At 44.2% G+C, this 22560-nt stretch overlaps 1 protein-coding gene across 1 annotated transcript in view; it reads right to left on the reverse strand.

Annotated features, from left to right (window-relative positions):
- The window catches only part of mrpl3 (mitochondrial ribosomal protein L3), a 51590-nt gene extending 31526 nt beyond the window's left edge, over positions 1-20064 (reverse strand). The window contains exons 1-5 of the mRNA XM_041185152.1: positions 19958-20064; positions 14147-14325; positions 12232-12323; positions 11468-11566; positions 1024-1123 (exon numbers count right to left, since the gene is read on the reverse strand). Coding sequence (XP_041041086.1) covers positions 1024-1123; positions 11468-11566; positions 12232-12323; positions 14147-14325; positions 19958-20037 — 550 coding nt within the window. The 5' untranslated portion in view covers positions 20038-20064. The remainder of the gene's footprint in view (positions 1-1023; positions 1124-11467; positions 11567-12231; positions 12324-14146; positions 14326-19957) is intronic.
- Between the last annotated feature and the right edge of the window lie 2496 nt (positions 20065-22560).

Here is a 22560-nt window from a genome sequence, read left to right on the forward strand (position 1 = left end):
GCTGGTTGAGATAAGAGATCAAAGGGAAGGAATGCATTTAAGGAAATACTGAAGCCTATGTGAGGGGGAAGCTGCTTAGATCTCCCAGAAAACAGCAGGGTAGCTGGTCAGAAGTCCCAGAAGACAGTGCGAACAAGGCCAGACTAAAAGAACCAGCTACAAAACAAAAACAGAATTACCTGGAAAAACTCAGCAGGTCTGGCAGCATCGGTGGAGAAGAAAAGAGTTGACGTTTCGAGTCCTCATGACCCTTCGACAGAACTTGCGTTCGAGTCCAAGAAAGAGTTGAAATATAAGCTGGTTTAAGGTGTGTGTGTGGGGGGCGGAGAGATAGAGAGACAAAGAGGTGGAGGGGGGGTGGGGGTGTGTGGTTGTAGGGACAAACAAGCAGTGAAGAACCAGCTGTTGTCAGCCTCAGTGGACACCCCAAGGAAAAAACACTGTGTGGGGTATAATTAATTTTAGATTACTAAAAATCTAGTATAGATTCTAAAATCTATAAGGATAGTTGCTGAACAGAAAAGGGGAAGATTAGCTCTGTGGGTACTTATGATTTGTGCAACTGTTTTAAAGTACTGTTTACTGTGTGAAGTCATTTGTGTTTTAAGTGTAATTGTGTTTTGTTTGTTTCTCTTTAGTCTTTTAATACGTTTACTATAAAATCATCACAAGTAGTTGGGGACATCATTTCCTGATTCAGAACCTCTCCTCATACTATACAAATTGCAAAGACTGTTTTGACAGCTGTTTCCAGTTTCCCTCTGGGATTTGAGCAGCTTGGCATTTACCATCTGCTGTGCCATAATACCACACCACGTGGACTGCAGCAGTTCAAGAAGGTGGCTCATCACCACCTTCTCAAGGACAATGAGGGATAGGCAATAAACAATGCCTTAACCAGCAACACCCACATCCCGGAGGGAATAAAAAAACCTCCGTTTAATGCCGATCGGTTCACATCGCTTGTCAGTCTTTGCACATTACAAAACAAATACACAAGAAAAGTTCTGTTTGAAACATTACCTGGTTTAATAATAGCATTTTCAGACACTCTGAAAATTGTTATTTTCTGTTTTGGGGGTATCCCTGCTAGCCTGTACTTTTCCATAACAGACTCTGGTTTCTGCAAAGAAAAATAAAATAAATCCACAATGCAGCAACAGCCTATATTCATATAGCAGCTTTAAAGAATACAATGACCCAAGGTGTATCAGGAGGGTCAAACAAAATTTGATACTGTGCCACATAAGGCAAATGACCAAATGCTTGCTCCAAGTGGTGGGTTTTACAAAGTGTCTTAAAGGAGGAAAGCGAGGAAGAGAGTTGGAGATGTTTAGGGAGGGAATTCCAGCTCAAGGTAACCAAATGCATGGCCACCAATGGTGGGGCAATTAAAACTGGCAATGTGCAAGAGGCCAGAATTAGAGAAGTTCAGAGAACTCGGGAGGGTTGTGCGGCTGAAGGAGATGGAGATAGAGAGGGGTGAGGACATGGAGTAAATGAAAACAAGCTGAGCCTTAAATTTAAGGTGCCGCTTAACAGAACAAATGTGGTCCAGTGAACACAATGTGATGGGTCCATAGAACTGGATGCAAGTTCAGATATGGGCAGCAGAATTTTGGATGAGTTTATAGTTTACAGAGGGTAGAAGATGGGAGAGCAGTCAGGGGTGTGTTGGAATAGCCAAGTTTAGAAATAAAAGCATCAATATGGACGATAAGCTGATGCTTGGTGGAGGGCTGGGGGTAAGTGGGGCAGGGTGGAAATCAGCCCATGTTATGAAGTGGAAATAGGTTGCCTTAGCAATGGTGTGGCTATCTCGTCAGAAGCTCATCGTGGGGTCAAATATGACACTACATGAAGCAAACATTGCATTGTATATAGGGCATTTCTTGTTTGCACTTAGCCAGTTCACTGGCTGACTGCAAGTTCACATGAAACTTTGGCTATTATGAAATCTTTCAATGTTGTTCTGCACACTAATAAACCTAAGATTTACATGAAATTGCATCATTCCAGGTAATCTTTTTCAGAGAAAAAAAAACTGTAGTATAGCAGGAACTTGTGTTAATTCAATCAGCATGTTTTTATTATGCTCAAACCAGACTATAGCCCTGAATTAGTGAACAAGCACCAACTCAAGTCAACAAAGAAACGTGGTTTACTAGCATTGAATTATATTGAATGCAGAGAAGGAATAAGAATTACAATATTCTCTTATTTCAGACTTTTAACATCTGCAATATTTTGCTTAGTGTTATAGTATTCCTTTCTGCACTTGAAGAATGCACTCATGAATAATGACTGCTTAGGTGAGGGGACTGCTAGCAACCATGAAATTATATCAAGCTGTGATGAAAGCACTTTGCACCCTGTGTTAAATAGGAATATTTTCTAGAATTTAAATAGAGGCCGTCTTTCCTTACTAAACATCAAAATGGCAAAAGGGGTCTAACTGACTGATCTGCTAATTACTCAGTTAAGGAAGCTTTGTTGAGAAGTTCAAAACGTGCATTGTTTAAGGATTTGACATGCGACAGACACAGATGGTGCCTGACAAGTTCCTTATTAGTATGCCACACACTAATCGTCATATAACATCTCTGATTTTGAATGAATGATAGAAATTGTAGCATTCCATAAACGGATCCAAAATTCTGCTGCCCGTATCCTAACTTGCACCCACTCCTGTGGGAACATTTTCTGTAATCTTTAGTTTAATCCAAATAACAATTGAGCTGTGTGTGCAAGGGAGCCTTTTCCACAAACAAACTTTGCATCCACAAATAACTTTCAGCCCCAAAATCTTTCAGATTACTGGGCTATAAGAAACATGTTCTGAGGAAGATGCTTTTAATACTTTGAAATTTGATTCTAAATTATTTAACTTTTATTTTAAATCATAACTTGCTCTGCCATACTATTGCAAGGCATTAACTATGTCAAATTACATAAATAAATGAATTTGTGTTAATACAAGTGTAAAATCTAACAGTGTGGTATCTATTATCTTTCAGAGCAGACACCAGAATGTGGTGAGCAATGCACATGATCTCTGCTTGCAAAATACCATAGTTAAGGGGCATTTATTAGACTTATGACATGTTGCATTGGTCTTACATTGAAGGATTCACAGGAGATTTAGTCTGCTTATGAAAACTATCCTTTTGCTAAAAAATTTTAAAAATCAGAAGAAAGCTTTGAGTAGTATCAGCAGCAAGAATCTCCACTTTTAAAAGTGGAAGGAGTAATGTGAAAGGAAAATAAGCAGATATAATTATTAGCTGTGCTCCTCCATGCATTCTTGACTTGCCCATTGAACCGCTGAGGGTTTCAGTGGAAGCAGGGATGATGGGAATCCCCATGATTACTGCCATACCTGTAGCTGCATAATGAGTAGTGCTGTTGAAAACATTCCCCTTGTCAGCTTTATAATTTCAAAGAATTGTTTTGCACTTCAAACTAAAAAAAAATCCATCTATATAGTGCCTTCCACAACCTTAAAATGTCCCAAAACACTTTACAATCAATGAAGTACTTTTGAAGTGTGGGTTGGAATGTAGGAAACACAGCAGCAAGCTCCGACAAACAACACTATGATAATGACCAGATAACGTTTCAGTGATATTGACTGAGGAATAAATATTGGCCAGGGCATTGGGGATAGCTCCCTGCATTTCTTCAAAATAGTGCCGTAGATCTTTTCTGCCCAGCCAAGAGGGAAGCTGGGGCCTTGGTTAAACATCACTTCTGAACAGTAGCACCTCCAACATTGCAGCACACCCTCAGTACTGCACTAAAATGTTAACCAAGATTTTTGTGCTCAAGTCCCTGGATTTGAATCCACAACTTTCTGACTTAGAGATAAGATGAGATATATGCAGTGTATTGCTTTTCTTAATTCTTCAATTGTAAAATCCAGGTTTTTTTTTTAATCACACAATCAAGAATTGTTTGGCATTTCTGTATTTGTTTAGAAAGAAATAAAGTGCACTGTAACAAAAGACTGATGAGCATCTCTTGAATGACCTTAAGGGTCCTTGTGAAGCACAGCTTGGGGCGTTCAAAAAGCACATGGCCTTTTCGCATGAGTTTATACAGAAGTCAACATGTGCAAAATATAGCTTCCATGTTGTTCATTGCCAAATGAAAAATAATGCACAATAAAACATTAAAAACTTGTGATGGATTTAAACATTTAAATCTGAAGTTGTCCAGAATCATTACGGCGGGGACGGGGGGGCGGTGGGGGGGGGTGGGAGATTCAAGAAAAATGCTCGATGCCAAAACACGTGGATGAACTGGGACTCCTTAAGAGTTGGCCTTTTCTTCTGGGACAACTGTTTGATGGCGATCTTCACTTAATATCAGCCAGGTGTGATGGATATGGGCCAAGCCACATTGACAAAAAGAAAATACAGATAAACAGTCCCATGAGCGTACAGAACTTGAATACTGCTGAAATGAGAGACATGTTGTTGAAGCTTTTCATCTTGCACTCATCAGGATAGACACAAGAATGCCAAATTTCAAACAATCACAACAATTTATAACACATGAGCAAAGGCTGTTGATTGGTTGGAAAGTTGACTCTGATTGGCTGAAGCATTGCCATAGAGAAAACAGAGAAAGAACAGCTACTCTAGTGACCAATTTAAGATAAACGAGTTCGTAACATGGCTCATTTACGATTGCTAGACGTGACATACATTCATACACGGGGACCAGTTCTCTCCTGGTTCCCCAAAGCCTGTCCGCCATCTACAAGGCACAAGTCAGGAGTGTGATGGAATACTCCCCACTTGCCTGGATGTGTACCACTCCAACAACTCTCAAAAAGCTTGACACCATCCAGGGCAAAGCAGATTGGCTTCTCATCCACAAACATTCACACCCTCCACCACCGACGCACAGTAGCAGCAGTGCATACCATCTGCAAGATGCACTGCAGGAACTCAACAAGGCTCCTTATACAGCACCTCCCAAAACAACAACCGCTACCATCTAGGAGGACAAGAGCAGCAGATACATGGGAATACCATTTGGAAATTCTCCTCCAAGCCATTCACTATCTTGACTTGGAAATATATCACCATTCCTTCACTGCCGCTGGGTCAAAATCCTGGAACTCCCTCCCTAACAGCGCTGTGGGTGTACCTACACCACATGGACTATGGCAGTTCAAGAAGGCAGCTCACCACCACCTTCTCAAGGGCAAATAAGTATGGGCAATAAATACTGGCCCAGCCAGTGAGGCCCACATCCCATGAATGATCAAAAAAAAATTCAAGCCTTGCACCTTTTTTAAATTACACATGCGCCTGGGGAACCTATAGTTTCCTGTTGATTTCTCCATGGCTACACTTCAGCTAGTTGAGTGGCGAACCAATCAGTTCCCTTTTCTCCTGTAGTATAAATTGTTGAGATTATTTGAAATTTGGCAGTTTGTCCTGACGAGTGAAAGGCGAAAAGCTTTGGCAACATGTCTCTCTTTGCATTAATATTCAAAATACTTGAATACTGCCGAAAAGGGAGACACGCTGTTGGAAGCTTTTCATCATGAGGGTGGACACACTCATATCCTAGCCTAGATTGATTAAAGAAGCAGACAGTAGGTGGTTTTGAATAATGGGAGAGGGAATAAACTTATTCATTAGTTTAGCCTTTTTACATCCCTGACAAGCTTACCTAGAGAAGACTGGGTGAATTTAAGAACAAGGTTGCATTGCTAGATGCGGCAGGACACAGCTGTGCATTTGAATGGGATATAAACCAAACGCCTTAAGTAAATTGGTCTGAAGACCCAGAGCCGATGATCTGTAGCTACCTGCTTGGCAGACAAACTGCTCGTTGTTGAGTGGACGTATTTTGACTATATTGCTGTTTTAGGTCAACAGTTCTGTTCTGTGCTTACCGCCTGAAGTGAGCTTTATGCATGTGGAGAAACTTGGTGCAAAATAAACAATTGATTCTTTGGATTAATTTCTTCATTTGTGTGGTTAATTGTACTTAAGCCTAAAACATCACTCCTGGGTTAGTGAAACTCAATTTGGACTGCCAGAGATAGCAGTCAGCTCTGGGTGTTAACACACAGCAGATTATTCAGTGACAGAATATATTGTGGGAGTCTAGTGTCAAGTAAGTAATTGCTCTACTCTGAACTCAGTTATGACAGAAGAGGCCCAGGAGGGCAGTGGAGATGCTTTAGAGATGTCCTCAAAGCATCTCTGAAGAGGTCAAACGTACCCACTGACTCATGGGAGACCCTGGCTTGTGACTGACCAAAATGGAGAAAGTTTAGTCAGGAAGGCACCAAACACACAGACAGACTTTGCTGGGAACATGCAGAGGTGAAGTAGAGGCCTTGGATGCAGCGCACAAACCTCCAAACAACCCATTTACCCAACCTTTCATGCACCACCTGCCCGACACATGACAGATCGCGCATTGGACTTATCAGCCATCTCAGAACCCATCAAATCAGATTGAAAGCAAATCACTCCTGATGCAGAGGGACTGCCTAAGAAGAAAAGAGGATATGGTGGGAGGCAAGGAAGTTCTGCTGTTGAGAAGTTGGAACCCTCTGCATCAAACAAGGAGCACAACCATGAGATAACTAAATCAATGGAAGCATCTTCAAGTTTTCACCTGAAAATATTTTGCCTTTAACATCAGTAAGGGAGTAAATCTGTATTCTGAGTTGCACTTTAAAAATTCCTTATTAGCAATTCCTCTGGCTTAATGTACTGTACCATAAAATCTCCTCATGATTAGTTTTTGCATTAATCTCTAACCATAGGTATCCAAATTGATCTGCACTTCAAGGTTGATTGCTTCTAATGACTATATTTTGCACGTCAGTCTCATGGTTGCTTGAGCAGACAGAATTTTTCAAATGCAATAAAAGGAAAATGTTCATACTATGATGATTCTGCTAAAGTAGTCTCTGCCCCATTCTTGAGAACACACATTTCTGTGACTGCTGTCCCCTCTTCATACAAAGACCTTACTGCAAAATCAAATTAAAAAAAACAGGCACAGAACATGAATAAATCACTGCTAAACAGAAACATCAACATTAAAAATATTATATTGATGAGGACTATCAATTCATGATATCCTGTTCAAGACAGATTATGGACTTTTTCCATTAATTTGGCCAATCCAGATGCCATTTTCAATTAATTACTGATCACTTGGAAGCTAACAGCTCACATTGAACTGGGAATTATACAAATTTTCTCAAGCTATTTTTAAAAATACCTAATTTTAATAATTACTAAAACTTTTTCAAAGTGATAATCGACAGCAGCTATAGTGTATGAGAAATACTTGTGTATCACTGTAATAGATTGAAATACACGCCAATAAGCCAACACTTTCAACTTTGTGGATACAGCAGGGTTTTCAACCTAAAGAAATATCAAGCTAAAGCTGCAGCAATTTTTCAATATTTCTTAACAGCAGATCTTTCACACAGAGAAATCCACAGCTCAATATGCTGGCAAAAATGAGTCCAACTTTGCATGAACCAGTGTCTGGTGTTTACACATGCACAATATGGCTTTACTAAAACATACCTCACTCTGCCCATTTATTATTTGAGATATTTTCAGGCATTCAAGGATGTTGACTACAACAATTTCCTCCCTCCAAATAAAGAGGGACAGACAAATTTGGAAATACTTGGGTTTTATTGTGATAACTTACAAGGGGAGATTTTTCTAGGTCTGTGCCCTGGCGCTGCTCATTGGAGTTTAGAAGAATGAGAGGTAATCTTCTTGAACCATTAAGATCCTAAGGGGGTTTGAAAGAGTAGATGCTGATACACCCGCCATGGGGGAATCTAGAACTAGGGGTCACAGTTTCAAAATAAGGGATCGCCCATTTACGACAAAGCTGAGGAATTTCTTCTCTCAGAGGGCTGTTAATCTTTGGAAATCCCTTCCCCAGAGAGCAGTGGGGGCTGGGTCATTGAATATACTCAAGGCTGAGTTAGACAGATTTGTGATTGACCAGGGAGTCGAGGGTTTTTCGGGTTTGAGGGAGGGGGTGTGGGGGGCGGGTAGGTGGGAAAGTGGAGTTTAGGGCACAATCAGATCAGCCATGATCTTATCAAATTGTGGAGCAGGCTCAAGGGGCCAAATAGCCTACTCCTCCTTCTGTTTCTCATATTCTTATGCATTGGCTCACCCAGACACAGCACATAGAGAATCTGCAAAGGAATCTGCTCAACACCTCCCGATTTAAATTAATGGATGGAAAACCAGACAAGCTCCTTTACAGATGTACAATTTTCTAAATTCCCTATGCCGTCACCCAGACCCAACAAAATCTCCGCTATGACCTCAGACGCTCCTTAAAAAAATGACCAATCGCAGAATGGTAACAGAACATGCAGCAAGGCTTCATCTGATTCCATCGCAAATCCACTTTCCCACCTACCCAGTTTTTGGATTAAACATTTCTTAATTGCAGCTATCACATCAATTTATAGCAAACACTAAGACATGGTTCCAAACATAGGCTTCATTCACTGAAGAGTTAGCCAGGAAATCCAATCATCTAAAGCAGCCCAACCACTTCAGTCTCTCTATCCCACATCTCAACGTGGTCGAGCCCCACATCAGTTGATGGTTGTAGGGGTCAGTTAGCTCAACCGGTTAGAAGGTTAGAGTATGCTGCAAAATGATGCCAACAGTGTGGATTCAATCCCTGTACCAGCTGTGGTACTTCATGGAGGGCTGCCTTCCTGCCTTGCCCATGCTTAATGTGGAGTGGTGCCCCCCCAAGCCAGATATAACCATTTGTCTCTAACGAAAAGAGATGAACATGGTCCTTCATGGACTGCGACTAGCTATTAAATAGTAACTTCCAAATACCAATAATCTGAGTGTGCCTCCTACATTTCTCTGCAAAAATCTAAATGCAGTATGTACTTCTATTCTGCAAGATTTATCCATGATCCCCTTCTCAGTGACATTCTCCATAGAGAATTACAAGCCATCTTTACTCTGCTGACACAGTTTGCTCTCTCTACCATCTTAACTCCATGACTACTTCTGCATTGTCAAGACGGCTCGACTGACACCAAGGAACAGGACGTCAGAATTACCTCTGACTGAAAATGACAAACATTAACACACACTTGTTAACACCTCCCCTTCCACCAGCCAACTGTTAACCCCCTCCCACCACCACCACAAACCACACTCCCTTGCCACTAACCTCATTCCCTGTCTCAGATATTTGCTCAAACTGAACCAGAGCATGAAGAAAGGTCATCAACCTGAAACATTAATGCTGTTTCCCCCACACCCCCAACTCCTCTCTCTCTCTCGCCACAGCTGCCAAGCCTGAGTATTTCCAGCATTTTCTTATTTCAAACCATGTGAAACCTTTTAGACCTAAAGCCAAGCTTCAAACATCAAAACATATATATTAACAAAAGCCCACAACATCGCCTATCTCTCAGCCCCACAGCCGCTGAAACTCTTACCTGTGATTTTATCACCCTTAATTTCTCCAATTACTGCCCTATGATTTCTAAACAACTAAATTAGTCAAAACATGCTGCCCTACACCCACTCGGCCAACACTCTTGCCCTTACTTAGTTACACTGAATTTAAAATCCTCATCCATGATTTGGAATCCGACAGCCCTCTGCAAACTTGCATCTCCTTCAGCTGCCTAACTCCTTTTTATGAACCACCCCTTCCTTCAGTCACTTCAACCGTATTCTTTGGAAATCTCTTATTAATCTCCACATTCCTATCAACTTAGAAAAATCCACTCAAAACCGATCTATTTTGTCAAGCCTTCAGTCATCCTCAACTCTTACATACAAACTCACTGTGCATTCCTTAGGTAAAAGCAAAATACTGCGGATGCTGGAAATCTGAAGCAAAAACAGAAAATGCTGGAAAAACTCAGCAGGTCTGGCAGCTTATGAATTAACGTTTTGAGTCCGTATGACTCTTCTTCAGAGTCCATTCCTTTTTGGGTTTGATCTACATTTCCCATCCCCACCACCCCCTTCCCCACTAGTATCTCTGGACACTTTCTGCATTAATAAATAAATCGGTAAATGCAAGCAGTCACTTGCAACAGGACGTTTTATGTTTAAAAAGGCAGTAATTATATAAAGCAACTTCCAAACATGCACTTCCAAGGGAAATGTTTAGCATTAGGCTCAGCCTGCACCTTGGGTGAATTTTTAAAAAAAGACACCTTTAGCCTAAAGAACCCTCTTACAAGACCCAGCATTTCAGGCCTCCCTGTCCTTTCCCACAGCGTGTCTTCTCTTCCCTTAAAATGTACTGCAGTGAGCTCCTTCTTTAGACTCTGATGGCAAAGCTGGCTTCTGTAGATGCCACCACTAATCAGCTTAGCTTTTCAGATGACTGTAATAATTGCTCATAATTACTGGAATTTCTGGATCAGAACTGAAATTAGGAGCATCAATGTCAAGTGGTAGGCATATTACAACTTCACAATTTCAAGGGTTGCAGTTCTTGCGTGTTTAGCATTTAAGTTTGGATTCTTTGTATAAATAAAGAACTGTGGTTTATTTTGTTTGCTGCACTGTTTGCATCCATCCTATCCACAAAACATTTCGCGTGTCAAACCCGAAGCACACAAATTATTTCACAGAAAACAAAAAGCATGAAACTGTTTTTTTTTGACAAAAGCTCTGCACACAGCTTGCATTAGAATCATAGAACGATCCAGTGTAAAAGGAGGCCTTTCGGCCTGTTGAGGCTGTGCCGACTCTTTGGTTGAGTTACCCAGTTAGCCCTGCTCCCTCTTATTCCCCCATATTCGTGTAAATGCTTTTCTTTCAAGCATTTAACCAATTTTCTTTTGAAAGATCACAACATTCTAGATGACAAAAAAAAACTGGACATGTAAAAAACTGCTTTCCCACGTCACCTCTAATTCTTTTGCCAATCACCTTAAAACAGTGTCTCTGCTTACCTATCCTTTTGCTACTGACTCTACCTGAACTCTTCAGGATTTTGAACACCTCTATCAAGTCTCCTTTACAGCTCTGCTCTCAGGAGAACAATTCTAGCTTCTCCAGTCTCTCCACGTAACTGAAGTCCCTCATCTCTGGTACAATGCTTGTAAATCTCTTCTGGACTCTAAGGTTTTGGCATCTGCCTTAAAATGGCAGCCTTAGACTCTACTCAAGAATACCATCCTCAGAACACAAGCTGGAGCCAAAAGAAACAATTTCTTGGTTTACAAAAGGTCGGGTGAGCTGCCTTTTTTTGGCTCACTGCCGCATAGGGAAAATAAACTGAAGGTATTTAAACCAGAGGAAAATCCAGAGTTTGGAATAGTCGGAGAAATAGAGTAGCCTAACATCCAACCATGAATGTTCTTCTCAGTCTACCCTAGCATATTCACAAATATTTTGTTAACGAATCAAATAATAAAGCAAATGCATAAACACTTCCTTACATTAAACGGCGATGTATTCTTTCCACCCACTACCAATGCAGGCTTCCTGCCGTCATACTGCTCTTTAGAAGTATAGGATACAACATGACAATCTTGCACCTGGGAGAAAAACACATCAATATATCTTTTTAATTGAAGTAGTAACTAGGTTTATTTATCAGCACCAATTCACTACAGTGAGAAAATCACATGTAAGCTAATATGTGCACTATGCTTTGAGTGTCCTTCTCAGGAGCAAAATTAAGGATGGACAATAAATGCTGGCCCAGCTAGCGATGCCCACACCCCATGAACGTACTAAAAAGAAAAGGCTTTTCCTATTATTTTAATCATATTGCAACTTCAGTGGTTTATCCTTTTTTTTTAAAGTCGTCACTTTTGGGGAAAAAAAATTAATGAGCATGTACCATTTTCATAAAACAAAAAGATGTGAAAAAGACTCAACAGGTTAGTTACAGATTCTGTCCTTAAAACTTCAACTGAAACTCGAAAAAAAAGAGCATTTTGTATTATAAAGTCTGCGCAAACTATTTAAAAACAAAAATTCCCCAACTCATCCAAGTAGTACATTTGCGTAAATGTCTGGATTTTTAATGATTTTAAAGACAAAAAGTCTGTACATTGAACAGTATCACTCTGTATCCATCGTTATTTAAATTATACTACCCTGTGTAATACAGGCTCTATTCTCTTCTTCTAAATTCACAAAAGCTAAATTGACCTGGCGATTAACAGTGCCCTTTAGTTTCAAGCCATACTTTTACCTGAAGTAACGTGACTGCATGTTTGTCACCCGCTTTGGTCCACAAAGGCATCATCCCCAACTTCACTGCAACCAGTCCGACCCTACGGGTGCCTGTGAAAGGGAGAAAGATAAGAGATGATTTGCTTTTAACCAAGGAAGTCTCTTAGTCACAATTTCTCTACTTTACTGAACCACACCAGGTAACTAATTGGGCAATTTTTTTTTTTAACGTAAAGATAAAATTAAAGCATTATCACGATCTGAAATACCCTGCCTCCTTACATGATTAGCATAGAAGAACCATTTTACAAAATCATGTACCTTGACCACCAAAAACACATCAGACATTCGGACACGTTTCCCTTAGCCTTCCATCTGCAATATTAATTGACGGGACTATGCGTCTACATTCCCAATATTACATTCTCCAAAGTCAATGCTCCCCATTAGGAGCTCAATCCCTTAAAATTCTCTTTTAGATGCCCTCTAAAAACCATAAAATGATAGGTTTCTCATTTGCCCGTCACTAAATATTCAGACATTAATATGTCAGGTAATACATTAATTAACGAAAACTCAAGACTATTTCAAATATTTTCAGGCAGAATTCAAAATAATATATCTCAGCCTTCACTTTACCCAACTATCCAGAAATACTGGCAACTTTACCAAAAACAATACTTGCCAATTTTAACGTTCATGCTGCTCTCATTCACTTTAATTTCTCACTCTCCCCGGCCTCTCTGTGGCTCTTCTGCCACTCCTTCACATTAGTTTCTCTTTCTTCTCATTTTCTCTTTGGTCAAATCCTCTTTCATTTGCTTCTATTTCTACTATAATCTCCAAAACATTTCCCCCCTTAATTCTTACATTGACCATACTGACACATAGAGGGATTGTGGTAGTGGGGAGAGAAGTCAGCAGAGGTAAAGATATATCAGGAGTCGGGTAGGCAGCAGCTACGGATTGCTAGGCAAAACGCTCAACACGTCCCATTGAACAGGCTATGTGCTGCTGGATTGACAAGCCACAGGTTTTCCTTATGTAGAATAGTATATGGTATACGCATCCACTCTGTGTTCTATTTACATAATAAAATATACTTCTATTTTGTGTTGAGGATCCATTTCTCCCACATGAACTACAATGGGCAGAGAGCAGCTTATAATTTCCTGAAAGAACCACTAAGACCATAAGAAATAGGGGTAGGAGTAAGTCATATGGCCCCTCGAGTTTGCTCCACTATTCAGTAAGATCATGGCTGACCTGATCGAGGACCTGTCTCCACTTTCTTGCCTGTTCCCCTAACCCGACTCCGCTAAAGCGCACAAATCTGTCTCGACCTTGAATATATTCAATGACTCAGTTTCCACAACTCTCTGGGGTTGAGAATTCCAAAGATTCATGACACTCTGAGTGAAGAAATTCCTTCTCATTTCCACCTTCAACACAATACCTCCATTGAAGATAATATAAAATATTTTGTACATTTGGTTAGATGTTGCACAATTCTATTATCGAATAGGCTAACAGCTACTCTGCATTTCTATGGCCTCTTCAGTTTTGTTTGCTTACGCATCTTTATGACCTTATCCATGTAATGCTTTAACAGCACTTTGTAAGGCTTCATTAATACTGTGTGCGTCTGAGTGCTGTAATAGCATTGAGCTTACCAAATACAATAATAATGCCACAACACTGTGGCAGGGAAGAGTGTGATGATATAGTATAACAATCACTAACAAAACAATGCATGTATAATACTCATTATATTATTCATTATATAAAGTAATTTGTTTAAAACAAAATAAAAGGATCAAATGGATAAAGCCTAGATGTTTATTTTTATATTCAAATTTTAAGATACCTTTAAAAATACACAGTCCGAAGATATTTCCACATTTTCTACAAAATTGGATGCAGTCTTAACTAACCTGGCTTCCAAGGTAACCTGGGCCATGGCTCATCTTTTAATGGGCAAGATTTGCTGACGGTCAACGATTTATATTCTTCAGGAACCAATTTTCTTAAATGATGAATGTTTTCCTCAGAAAGATGCTCATGCCACCAGGTGCTCTCCGTGTTTGTCCTAACAAACGTGAATAATGGACATCTAGCAGAAACAACACAGAACAATAATGCATCTTGACCCAGACAATTTAAGGTACAATTGCATTGGAAACATTCTAGGAGACTTTTTTCAAGTATAACTAACACCATTTTCCTTATAACTGATGAACATGCGGCAGCGAGTTATACGACTGCAACTGATGGATTCAGCTGATTTCATCAAGAAAAAAATTTGTACTTCAAGTGGTTTAAGTTAATTTCTAACTCTTGCTACGCTTCCTGGTATGTACACGGTGCCTCATGTTTTGTATCTGCACGTATTAAATGCGGGCACTTCCTGTTGACATTTCCATTATAAATACCTGCGTCCTTATTCGTAATGGAAATTATCTATATAAATCTGCTAGTGGAGGAACAACAGGCGAGCCGGCAACAAGCAGGCAGGTTGGGGTTTCTGCAAGGCCACAGCTGGAGAATGCTTGCAACTGTTAATTTGGAGCAAAGTCTGGAGATTTGGAAGTCAGGTTCTGCAGAGGGGGTAGACGTGCAGCGGACCAGTGAGTGTACCTAGGGTGAAAGAGGAAAATTACACAGATTTTGCAACAACTCTCATTTACACTGGCTCTTTAACAGAGGACAACATCCCGTGGTGCCTCACAGGGTCATATCATGGGACAAAAATCGACACTGAGTCACAGGGAGGTGGCATCGGGAGAGGTGACTGAAAGCTTAGCTAAGGAGGTAGATTTTAAGGAGGGTCTGAAATATGATTGAAGAGTCATGGACAGAATTAGCTTGGAGGCTAAACAACAGAAGGCACAGCGGTCAATGGTAGGGTGAAGGGGGGATATGCGATAGGTAATGGATAATAGATCTGGATAGTATAACAGGCCAGCATGGGAACTGTTAGTCAGGCCAGCAACAGATTTTCCAAGGTTGACTTGATCGATCGGGGAAACTGTTAGTTTAGCATTAATAACGAAGAAGTCATATTCGACAGATTTTTCTCTTCGCAAATGCTGCCAGACCAGCTGAGCGTTTCCAGCATTTTCTGATTTATTTCAGATTTCCAGCATCCGCAACATTTTGCTTTTATGCTAGTTTCAGACCCTCCTTAAAATCTACTTCCTTAGCTAAGCTTTCAGTCACCCCTCCTAATGCCACCTCCTGTGACTCAATGTCAATTTTTGTCCCATGATATGATCCTGTGAGGCAGCACGGGATGTTGTCCTCTGTTAAAGACCCAGTGTTTTATACAAGTATGAATTTTAACTTTTGTCAAACATGATAAAGTGATCCTTAAGCCATGATGTCTTAAACTAGCCAATGTGTAATTAATGTTTTGTGCTGTTTATAAGGATAATTGTAAGGAAATAGTTTAAACAAGATTCGTTTTAACTGAGTTAATGAATAAGGAATCGAATCTGTGACTAGATGATGATAAAAATATTGGACAATCAGGTCGTTGCAATAAACACCGCATTATAGGATAAGATAGAAACCTGCCTCAGAGTGAATAGTAGCCAGACTTATCGTAAAGAGAACCACACAATTGAATAAAAGTTGACCACAGGGAGAACGTACTACATGATTGGGTAACTGATACTGAGCATCATTAAATGATACAGCACAGAAGGCCATTTGACCCACTGGGCCTGTGTCAGCTCTTTGGAAGAGCTATTCAATTAGCCCCCACTCTCCTGCTCTTCCCCAATAGCCCTCCAACCTTTCCCTCTCAAGTATTTACCCAATGCCATTTTGAAAGTTACTACTGAATCTGTTTCCACTGCCCTTTAAGGTAGTGCATTCTAGTTCGCAACACCTGGCTGTGTAACAAAAATTCTCATCTTGCCTCTGACTCTTTTGCCAGATACCAGAAATCTGCACCCTCTGCTTACCGACCCTCCTGTCACTGGAAATAACTCCTTATTCGCTCTATCAAACCCTTTATGATTTTGAACACCTCTATCAAATTGCCTCTTAACCTTCACTGCTCTAAGGGAACAATCCCTGCATCTCCACATCTCTGAAATCCCACATCCCTGAGATTTTCTAATAAATCTGTGTACCCTCTACAAGGCCTTGACATCGTCTTCCTAAAACGTGCTGCCCAGAATGCGCCACAACACTTCAACTGGGTACTGACCAGTCTTTTATAAAAGTTTTGCATAATTTCCCTGCTTTTGTGCTGTTGTCTCTCTGGCTGTTATAGTGATACAAATTGCAAGGATCCCAAAGCGCTAATTCAACAAAAGAAAATTATTTCCTCAAAAATGATATCCTTTCTTCCTGTAATAAATCTAAGAAGTTGGTGATGGAGCAAGATGCCAGAACAGTGATAAGAAAATATATATCATAGATAACAACATATAGGTTGGCCTCCAAAGTCTTGAAAAATTCCTCCAAAAAACAGGGCGGGGGTCGACTTATAAGCGGTATAAAAGTGAATAGCCAGTGTGAGTGGTCAAAATTTTGAAATGCCATTGGCAACCGACACAAAGGGCGGGCATGTCTTTAACTCCCATACATCTTCACAACGCAGCCTGAATCGCCTGCCTGGGCCCCCCTGCCCAGTTATAAGGCACCGGTAAGTAAAACATGCATTTGTGGGGTGAAAAATCAAGGCTGACTACTAATGTGAGTACAGCATGTCATGGCTGGAAAGGCGGTTGACTTATTTGCTGAATATATGCAAAAACATGATTTTTGCGGCCAGGAAATTGGGGTCATCTTATACACGGGATCGACTTATACATTGCAATTTATGGCAAGTGATAAGAGATAGGATCCTGACAATCACGATAAGCTGGATCCACCTTGAATGTTGATAGACCCAAATTCTCCCCCTTGGGTGGAGGTAATCAAGGTCACTGAACAACTGGCACACACAGAACTGAGCCCCTTCCAGCCAAATAATTTGTCTAGCCACTCTTTCCAAGCTGTGCGACTCACTAAAAATGAATGCACTGCCACATTTTCTTGATGACACATTGACACAATGCTTCCACCAGTTGAAATTGAGGAGTACCAAGGCGCGCAGGCTTTAGTCTATTTGTCTACCAAAGCCTGACTGACTTGAGCCCTTGTTCTTATACTTGGCCTCAAAGTTAACACCTTTTGGTAGCTGTCATTCCCAAGCTTGAGATGCCACATCCACTGACATCTGCACCATCAGCCTTCTCATGATGTCCCAGGCATCCAGGTCCAAAATATTTGTGGAGTTGAATCACACAGTACAAGAGGCCATTCAGCCCAATGTGTCTGTGCTAACTCTTTGAGAGAGCTACCCACTTCCTTTCTCAGAGCTGCTGCAATTTTCCCACTCACCAGCCAGATGGGGGGGTTGGGGGGAGGGTTGCTTTGGGGGGTGTGGGGTTGCTTTGGGGGGTATGGGGGGAGGGTTGGTGTAGGGGGGAGATGGTTTCGGGGTGGGGGGAAGGATTGGTTTGGTGGGGGTGGGAGGGTGGTTTGGTTTGGAGGGGGGCTGGGGGGTGAGGGTTGGTTTGGAGGGGGGGTGGGGGGTGAGGGTTGGTTTGGTGGGGGTGAGGGTTGGTTTGGTGGGGGTGAGGGTTGGTTTGGTGGGGGTGAGGGTTGGTTTGGTGGGGGTGAGGGTTGGTTTGGTGGGGGTGAGGGTTGGTTTGGTGGGGGTGAGGGTTGGTTTGGTGGGGGTGAGGGTTGGTTTGGTGGGGGTGAGGGTTGGTTTGGTGGGGGTGAGGGTTGGTTTGGTGGGGGTGAGGGTTGGTTTGGTGGGGGTGAGGGTTGGTTTGGTGGGGGTGAGGGTTGGTTTGGTGGGGGTGAGGGTTGGTTTGGTGGGGGTGAGGGTTGGTTTGGTGGGGGTGAGGGTTGGTTTGGTGGGGGGTGAGGGTTGGTTTGGTGGGGGGTGAGGGTTGGTTTGGTGGGGGGTGAGGGTTGGTTTGGTGGGGGGTGAGGGTTGGTTTGGTGGGGGGTGAGGGTTGGTTTGGTGGGGGGTGAGGGTTGGTTTGGTGGGGGGTGAGGGTTGGTTTGGTGGGGGGTGAGGGTTGGTTTGGTGGGGGTGGGGGGTGAGGGTTGGTTTGGTGGGGGTGGGGGGTGAGGGTTGGTTTGGTGGGGGTGGGGGGTGAGGGTTGGTTTGGTGGGGGTGGGGGGTGAGGGTTGGTTTGGTGGGGGTGGGGGGTGAGGGTTGGTTTGGTGGGGGGTGGGGGGTGAGGGTGGGTTTGGTGGGGGTGGGGGGGTGAGGGTGGGTTGGTGGGGGTGGGGGGTGAGGGTGGGTTTGGTGGGGGTGGGGGGTGAGGGTGGTTTGGTGGGGGTGGGGGGTGAGGGTGGGTTTGGTGGGGGTGGGGGGTGAGGGTGGGTTTGGTGGGGGTGGGGGTGAGGGTGGGTGGGTTGGTGGGGGTGGGGGGTGAGGGTGGGTTTGGTGGGGGTGGGGGGTGAGGGTGGGTTTGGTGGGGGTGGGGGGGTGGGGGTGGGTTTGGTGGGGGGGGGGGGGTGAGGGTGGGTTTGGTGGGGGTGGGGGGTGAGGGTGGGTTTGGTGGGGGTGGGGGGGTGAGGGTGGGTTTGGTGGGGGTGGGGGGTGAGGGTGGGTTTGGTGGGGGTGGGGGGTGAGGGTGGGTTTGGTGGGGGTGGGGGGTGAGGGTGGGTTTGGTGGGGGTGGGGGGGTGAGGGTGGGTTTGGTGGGGGTGGGGGGGTGAGGGTGGGTTTGGTGGGGGTGGGGGGGTGAGGGTTGGTTTGGTGGGGGTGGGGGTGAGGGTTGGTTTGGTGGGGGTGGGGGGGTGAGGGTTGGTTTGGTGGGGGTGGGGGGGTGAGGGTTGGTTTGGTGGGGGTGGGGGGTGAGGGTTGGTTTGGTGGGGGTGGGGGTGAGGGTTGGTTTGGTGGGGGTGGGGGGGTGAGGGTTGGTTTGGTGGGGGTGGGGGGGTGAGGGTTGGTTTGGTGGGGGTGGGGGGTGAGGGTTGGTTTGGTGGGGGTGGGGGGTGAGGGTTGGTTTGGTGGGGGTGGGGGGTGAGGGTTGGTTTGGTGGGGGTGGGGGTGAGGGTTGGTTTGGTGGGGGTGGGGGGTGAGGGTTGGTTTGGTGGGGGTGGGGGGTGAGGGTTGGTTTGGTGGGGGTGGGGGGTGAGGGTTGGTTTGGTGGGGGTGGGGGGTGAGGGTTGGTTTGGTGGGGGTGGGGGGTGAGGGTGGGTTTGGTGGGGGTGGGGGGGTGAGGGTGGGTTTGGTGGGGGTGGGGGGTGAGGGTTGGTTTGGTGGGGGTGGGGGGTGAGGGTTGGTTTGGTGGGGGTGGGGGTGAGGGTTGGTTTGGTGGGGGTGGGGGGTGAGGGTTGGTTTAGTGGGGGTGGGGGGGGGTGAGGGTTGGTTTGGTGGGGGTGGGGGGTGAGGGTTGGTTTGGTGGGGGTGGGGGGTGAGGGTTGGTTTAGTGGGGGTGGGGGGGTGAGGGTTGGTTTGGTGGGGGTGGGGGGGTGAGGGTGGGTTTGGTGGGGGTGGGGGGTGAGGGTTGGTTTGGTGGGGGTGGGGTGGAGGGTTGGTTTGGTGGGGGTGTGGGGGGGGGGGGGGGGGTGAAGTTGGGTTGGGTTTAAGGCTGGAGCCGGGGGCGGGGGGGAGTTGTCTGGATCTTCCCTCTCGGCTCTCCGGCCTCAGCTCCTGCTGCCGCCCCCGAGGCTGAATTAAACTTCCCGCCGCAACAACAAAGCGCAACATCCGGATCAAACCTCTGAGCCGCGGTTCCTCTGCCGACAGCTTTCATCCCCGACAACAGCCGCCACCCTCCCGCTCCAGCCGCCGCCGCCATGTCGTCCTCTGTCCGCCACCATCCAGCTTCCCCTTTCCTCAACTTCCGGTGTCCCGTCCGCTTAAACGTTCCGCCCGGAGCCCAGCTCTTCCGTTCCGCTTTCCTTCAGCAGCAGCAGCAATGGAGCCAAAACCAGCATTTCAGTCATTTCTTTATCGCACTTTCGGAGAGTTATTATATACGATGAAATTAATTAGCAAGAATATGCAGGTCTGGTCACACAGAACTTGAAGAGATAATGTTCCTCAAAAATAAAAAAAAGCTAAGGAAAGAAACAGTAAAACTTGGAAATGAAGGGTACCAGGAAAACATGTTCAAATTGGCCTTGTATACCTCAAAATGGATTTCCACTATTATAGGTGCCAGTATTACTGATCTTTCACTGGGGTTTGAGTATTTTGAACTGTCTTTCCCTTCTCTGAAATAAAAACAGAAGATGTTGGAAATATTCAGCTGGTCTGGCAGCATCTGCGGAGAGAGAAACAGAGTTTCAGGCCGAGGACCTTGCACCAGGATCATGTTATGGATTTGGGAGCGCGAGATTCTCTCTTGAATTTTCTGACTTGCAGCTGCAGCTCTTTCTCTCCCTCTTGGCTTTTACATCTGTGCCAATCATTGCTTAGAAGGTCTCTGTCGCAGTAATACACATAAACATACAAAAATGAAGAAGGACATGAAAAGGCCACCTGGTCCATCAAGCCTGCCCCACTCTGACATTATTTAGGGTTGCCAACAGTCCAGGATTGCTCTGGAATCTCCAGGAATAAAAGGTCACTCCTGAGAGAAAGCCCAGGAGAAAAATCACAAGGGACATTAAAGAATAGAATGCTTTAAAACAAAAATTCTTTGAACTTTTAAGTTATAAAAATATCAGACAGAAAGGCTGTTTGGCCATCAAGGATTATCGGATAACGAAGATTGGTGCGAAGAAGCTGGGCACCTTAAGGTTCTCCAGATGAAGGGTAACAAATCGCATGCAGGAGTGTGGGGTGGGGGGGGATGGGTGGTTGGTGCCAGGTGGTCATGTGATGAATGCTGCAGGAATATGTCCAACTAGAGTTGACAACACGAAGCAGCAAGTTTAGACAACCCAGTCAGCAGCCATGAATCACGCTGGGAGAGACAAAAAAAACCCGGTTAAATGTGATTGACTTTTAACTGCCCCCTGAAGTGGCCCAGTAGCCATTCAGTTCATGGGCAAATAAGGATGAGCAAAAATGTTGGCCTTGTCAGCGATGCCCACATCCCACAGAAGAATAAAGAGGGAAAAAACAGGGTCAACTCTGGAAGGAATCAGCACTGCTGAGTAAAGAATAGCTGCCAGCCTCTGATTGGCTGGCAGCTCTTGGTGGGCAGGACTTCTGTCGCAGAGTCCATGATCCCAGGGAAATGCCCGCCACTGGTCTGTCAAGTGCCCGAATGGTACAAGGTGCAGTGAGAGGTAATATATGGTCTTGCTGGCTCTCCAGCCAGCGGCCAAGACCCCCATTGCCTCTTCAAGATCCTGCCCCAAATCTCTACCATAAACAGGATCTGTTGCAGAGAGTCAGTACTCAATAAACTTGTTCCAAAGAAAGGCTTATGTTTATAAAGCAACTAGCATGACTTCACTGCTTAATAAAATGCTGTACAGCCAATGATGCACTTCTGAAGTGTAGTCACCGATATGCTGTAGGAAAAGTATAATTAATGTGTGACTTGTATATTTTAATATCCTCTTATATATGTTGCAATGTAGGTCTAACATATTCAAGGAAAAGACCCGCCTCCATCTAACCTAGCTTACCCATGTATGCTTGACCCCCAGATCCTCCCCAATCAAACAAGTTTAAATAATCCAGCAATAGGAACCCAACTGAGTCCTTTAACTACTTTATATATCTGTGTCAAATCATCCTGATGGCTAAACAAATTAGGCACCTACCATCCCAAAGGCAATTAGGAAGGGGCAATAAATGCAGGCTTCACATCCAATGAATGAATAGAAACAAATCTGACTGAGGTTCTTGCTGAAACTTTGGCTTGCCCTGGCCCCATACGGCCCCAACCCTGGTCCTGGCCCTGACCTTGACACTGGCCCTGGAGCTGGCCTCGGCCCTGCATGACCCTGGCCCTGACCCTGGCCCTGGCCCTGAACCTGGCCTCAGCCCTGCATGAGCCTGGCACTGGCCTCAGCCCTGCATGAGCCTGGCACTGGCCTCAGCCCTGGAGGACCCTGACCCTGGTCTCAGCCCTGCTTGACCCTGGCTCTAGTCTCAGCCCTGCATGACCCTGGCCCTGGCCTCAGCCCTGCATGACTCTGGCCCTGGCCTCGGCCCTGGCCACCTCAGGGAAAATTAGCCTCATGTATAAGTAGGAATACGAGAAGTATTTACCACATTCGACTACGCTTCTGAAGTCTCTACCCCTGACCACCAGGACACCAGATCTCCTTCCCTCCCCCTACCGTGGTTACCAAGCCTGACAAACCTGTTATAGTCCCATAACAGTAAGATTGCAAAAGTAAACTGACATGAGAAAAAA

The sequence above is a fragment of the Carcharodon carcharias genome, chromosome 3 (assembly GCF_017639515.1).
Source record: "Carcharodon carcharias isolate sCarCar2 chromosome 3, sCarCar2.pri, whole genome shotgun sequence".
NCBI lineage: Eukaryota > Metazoa > Chordata > Chondrichthyes > Lamniformes > Lamnidae > Carcharodon > Carcharodon carcharias.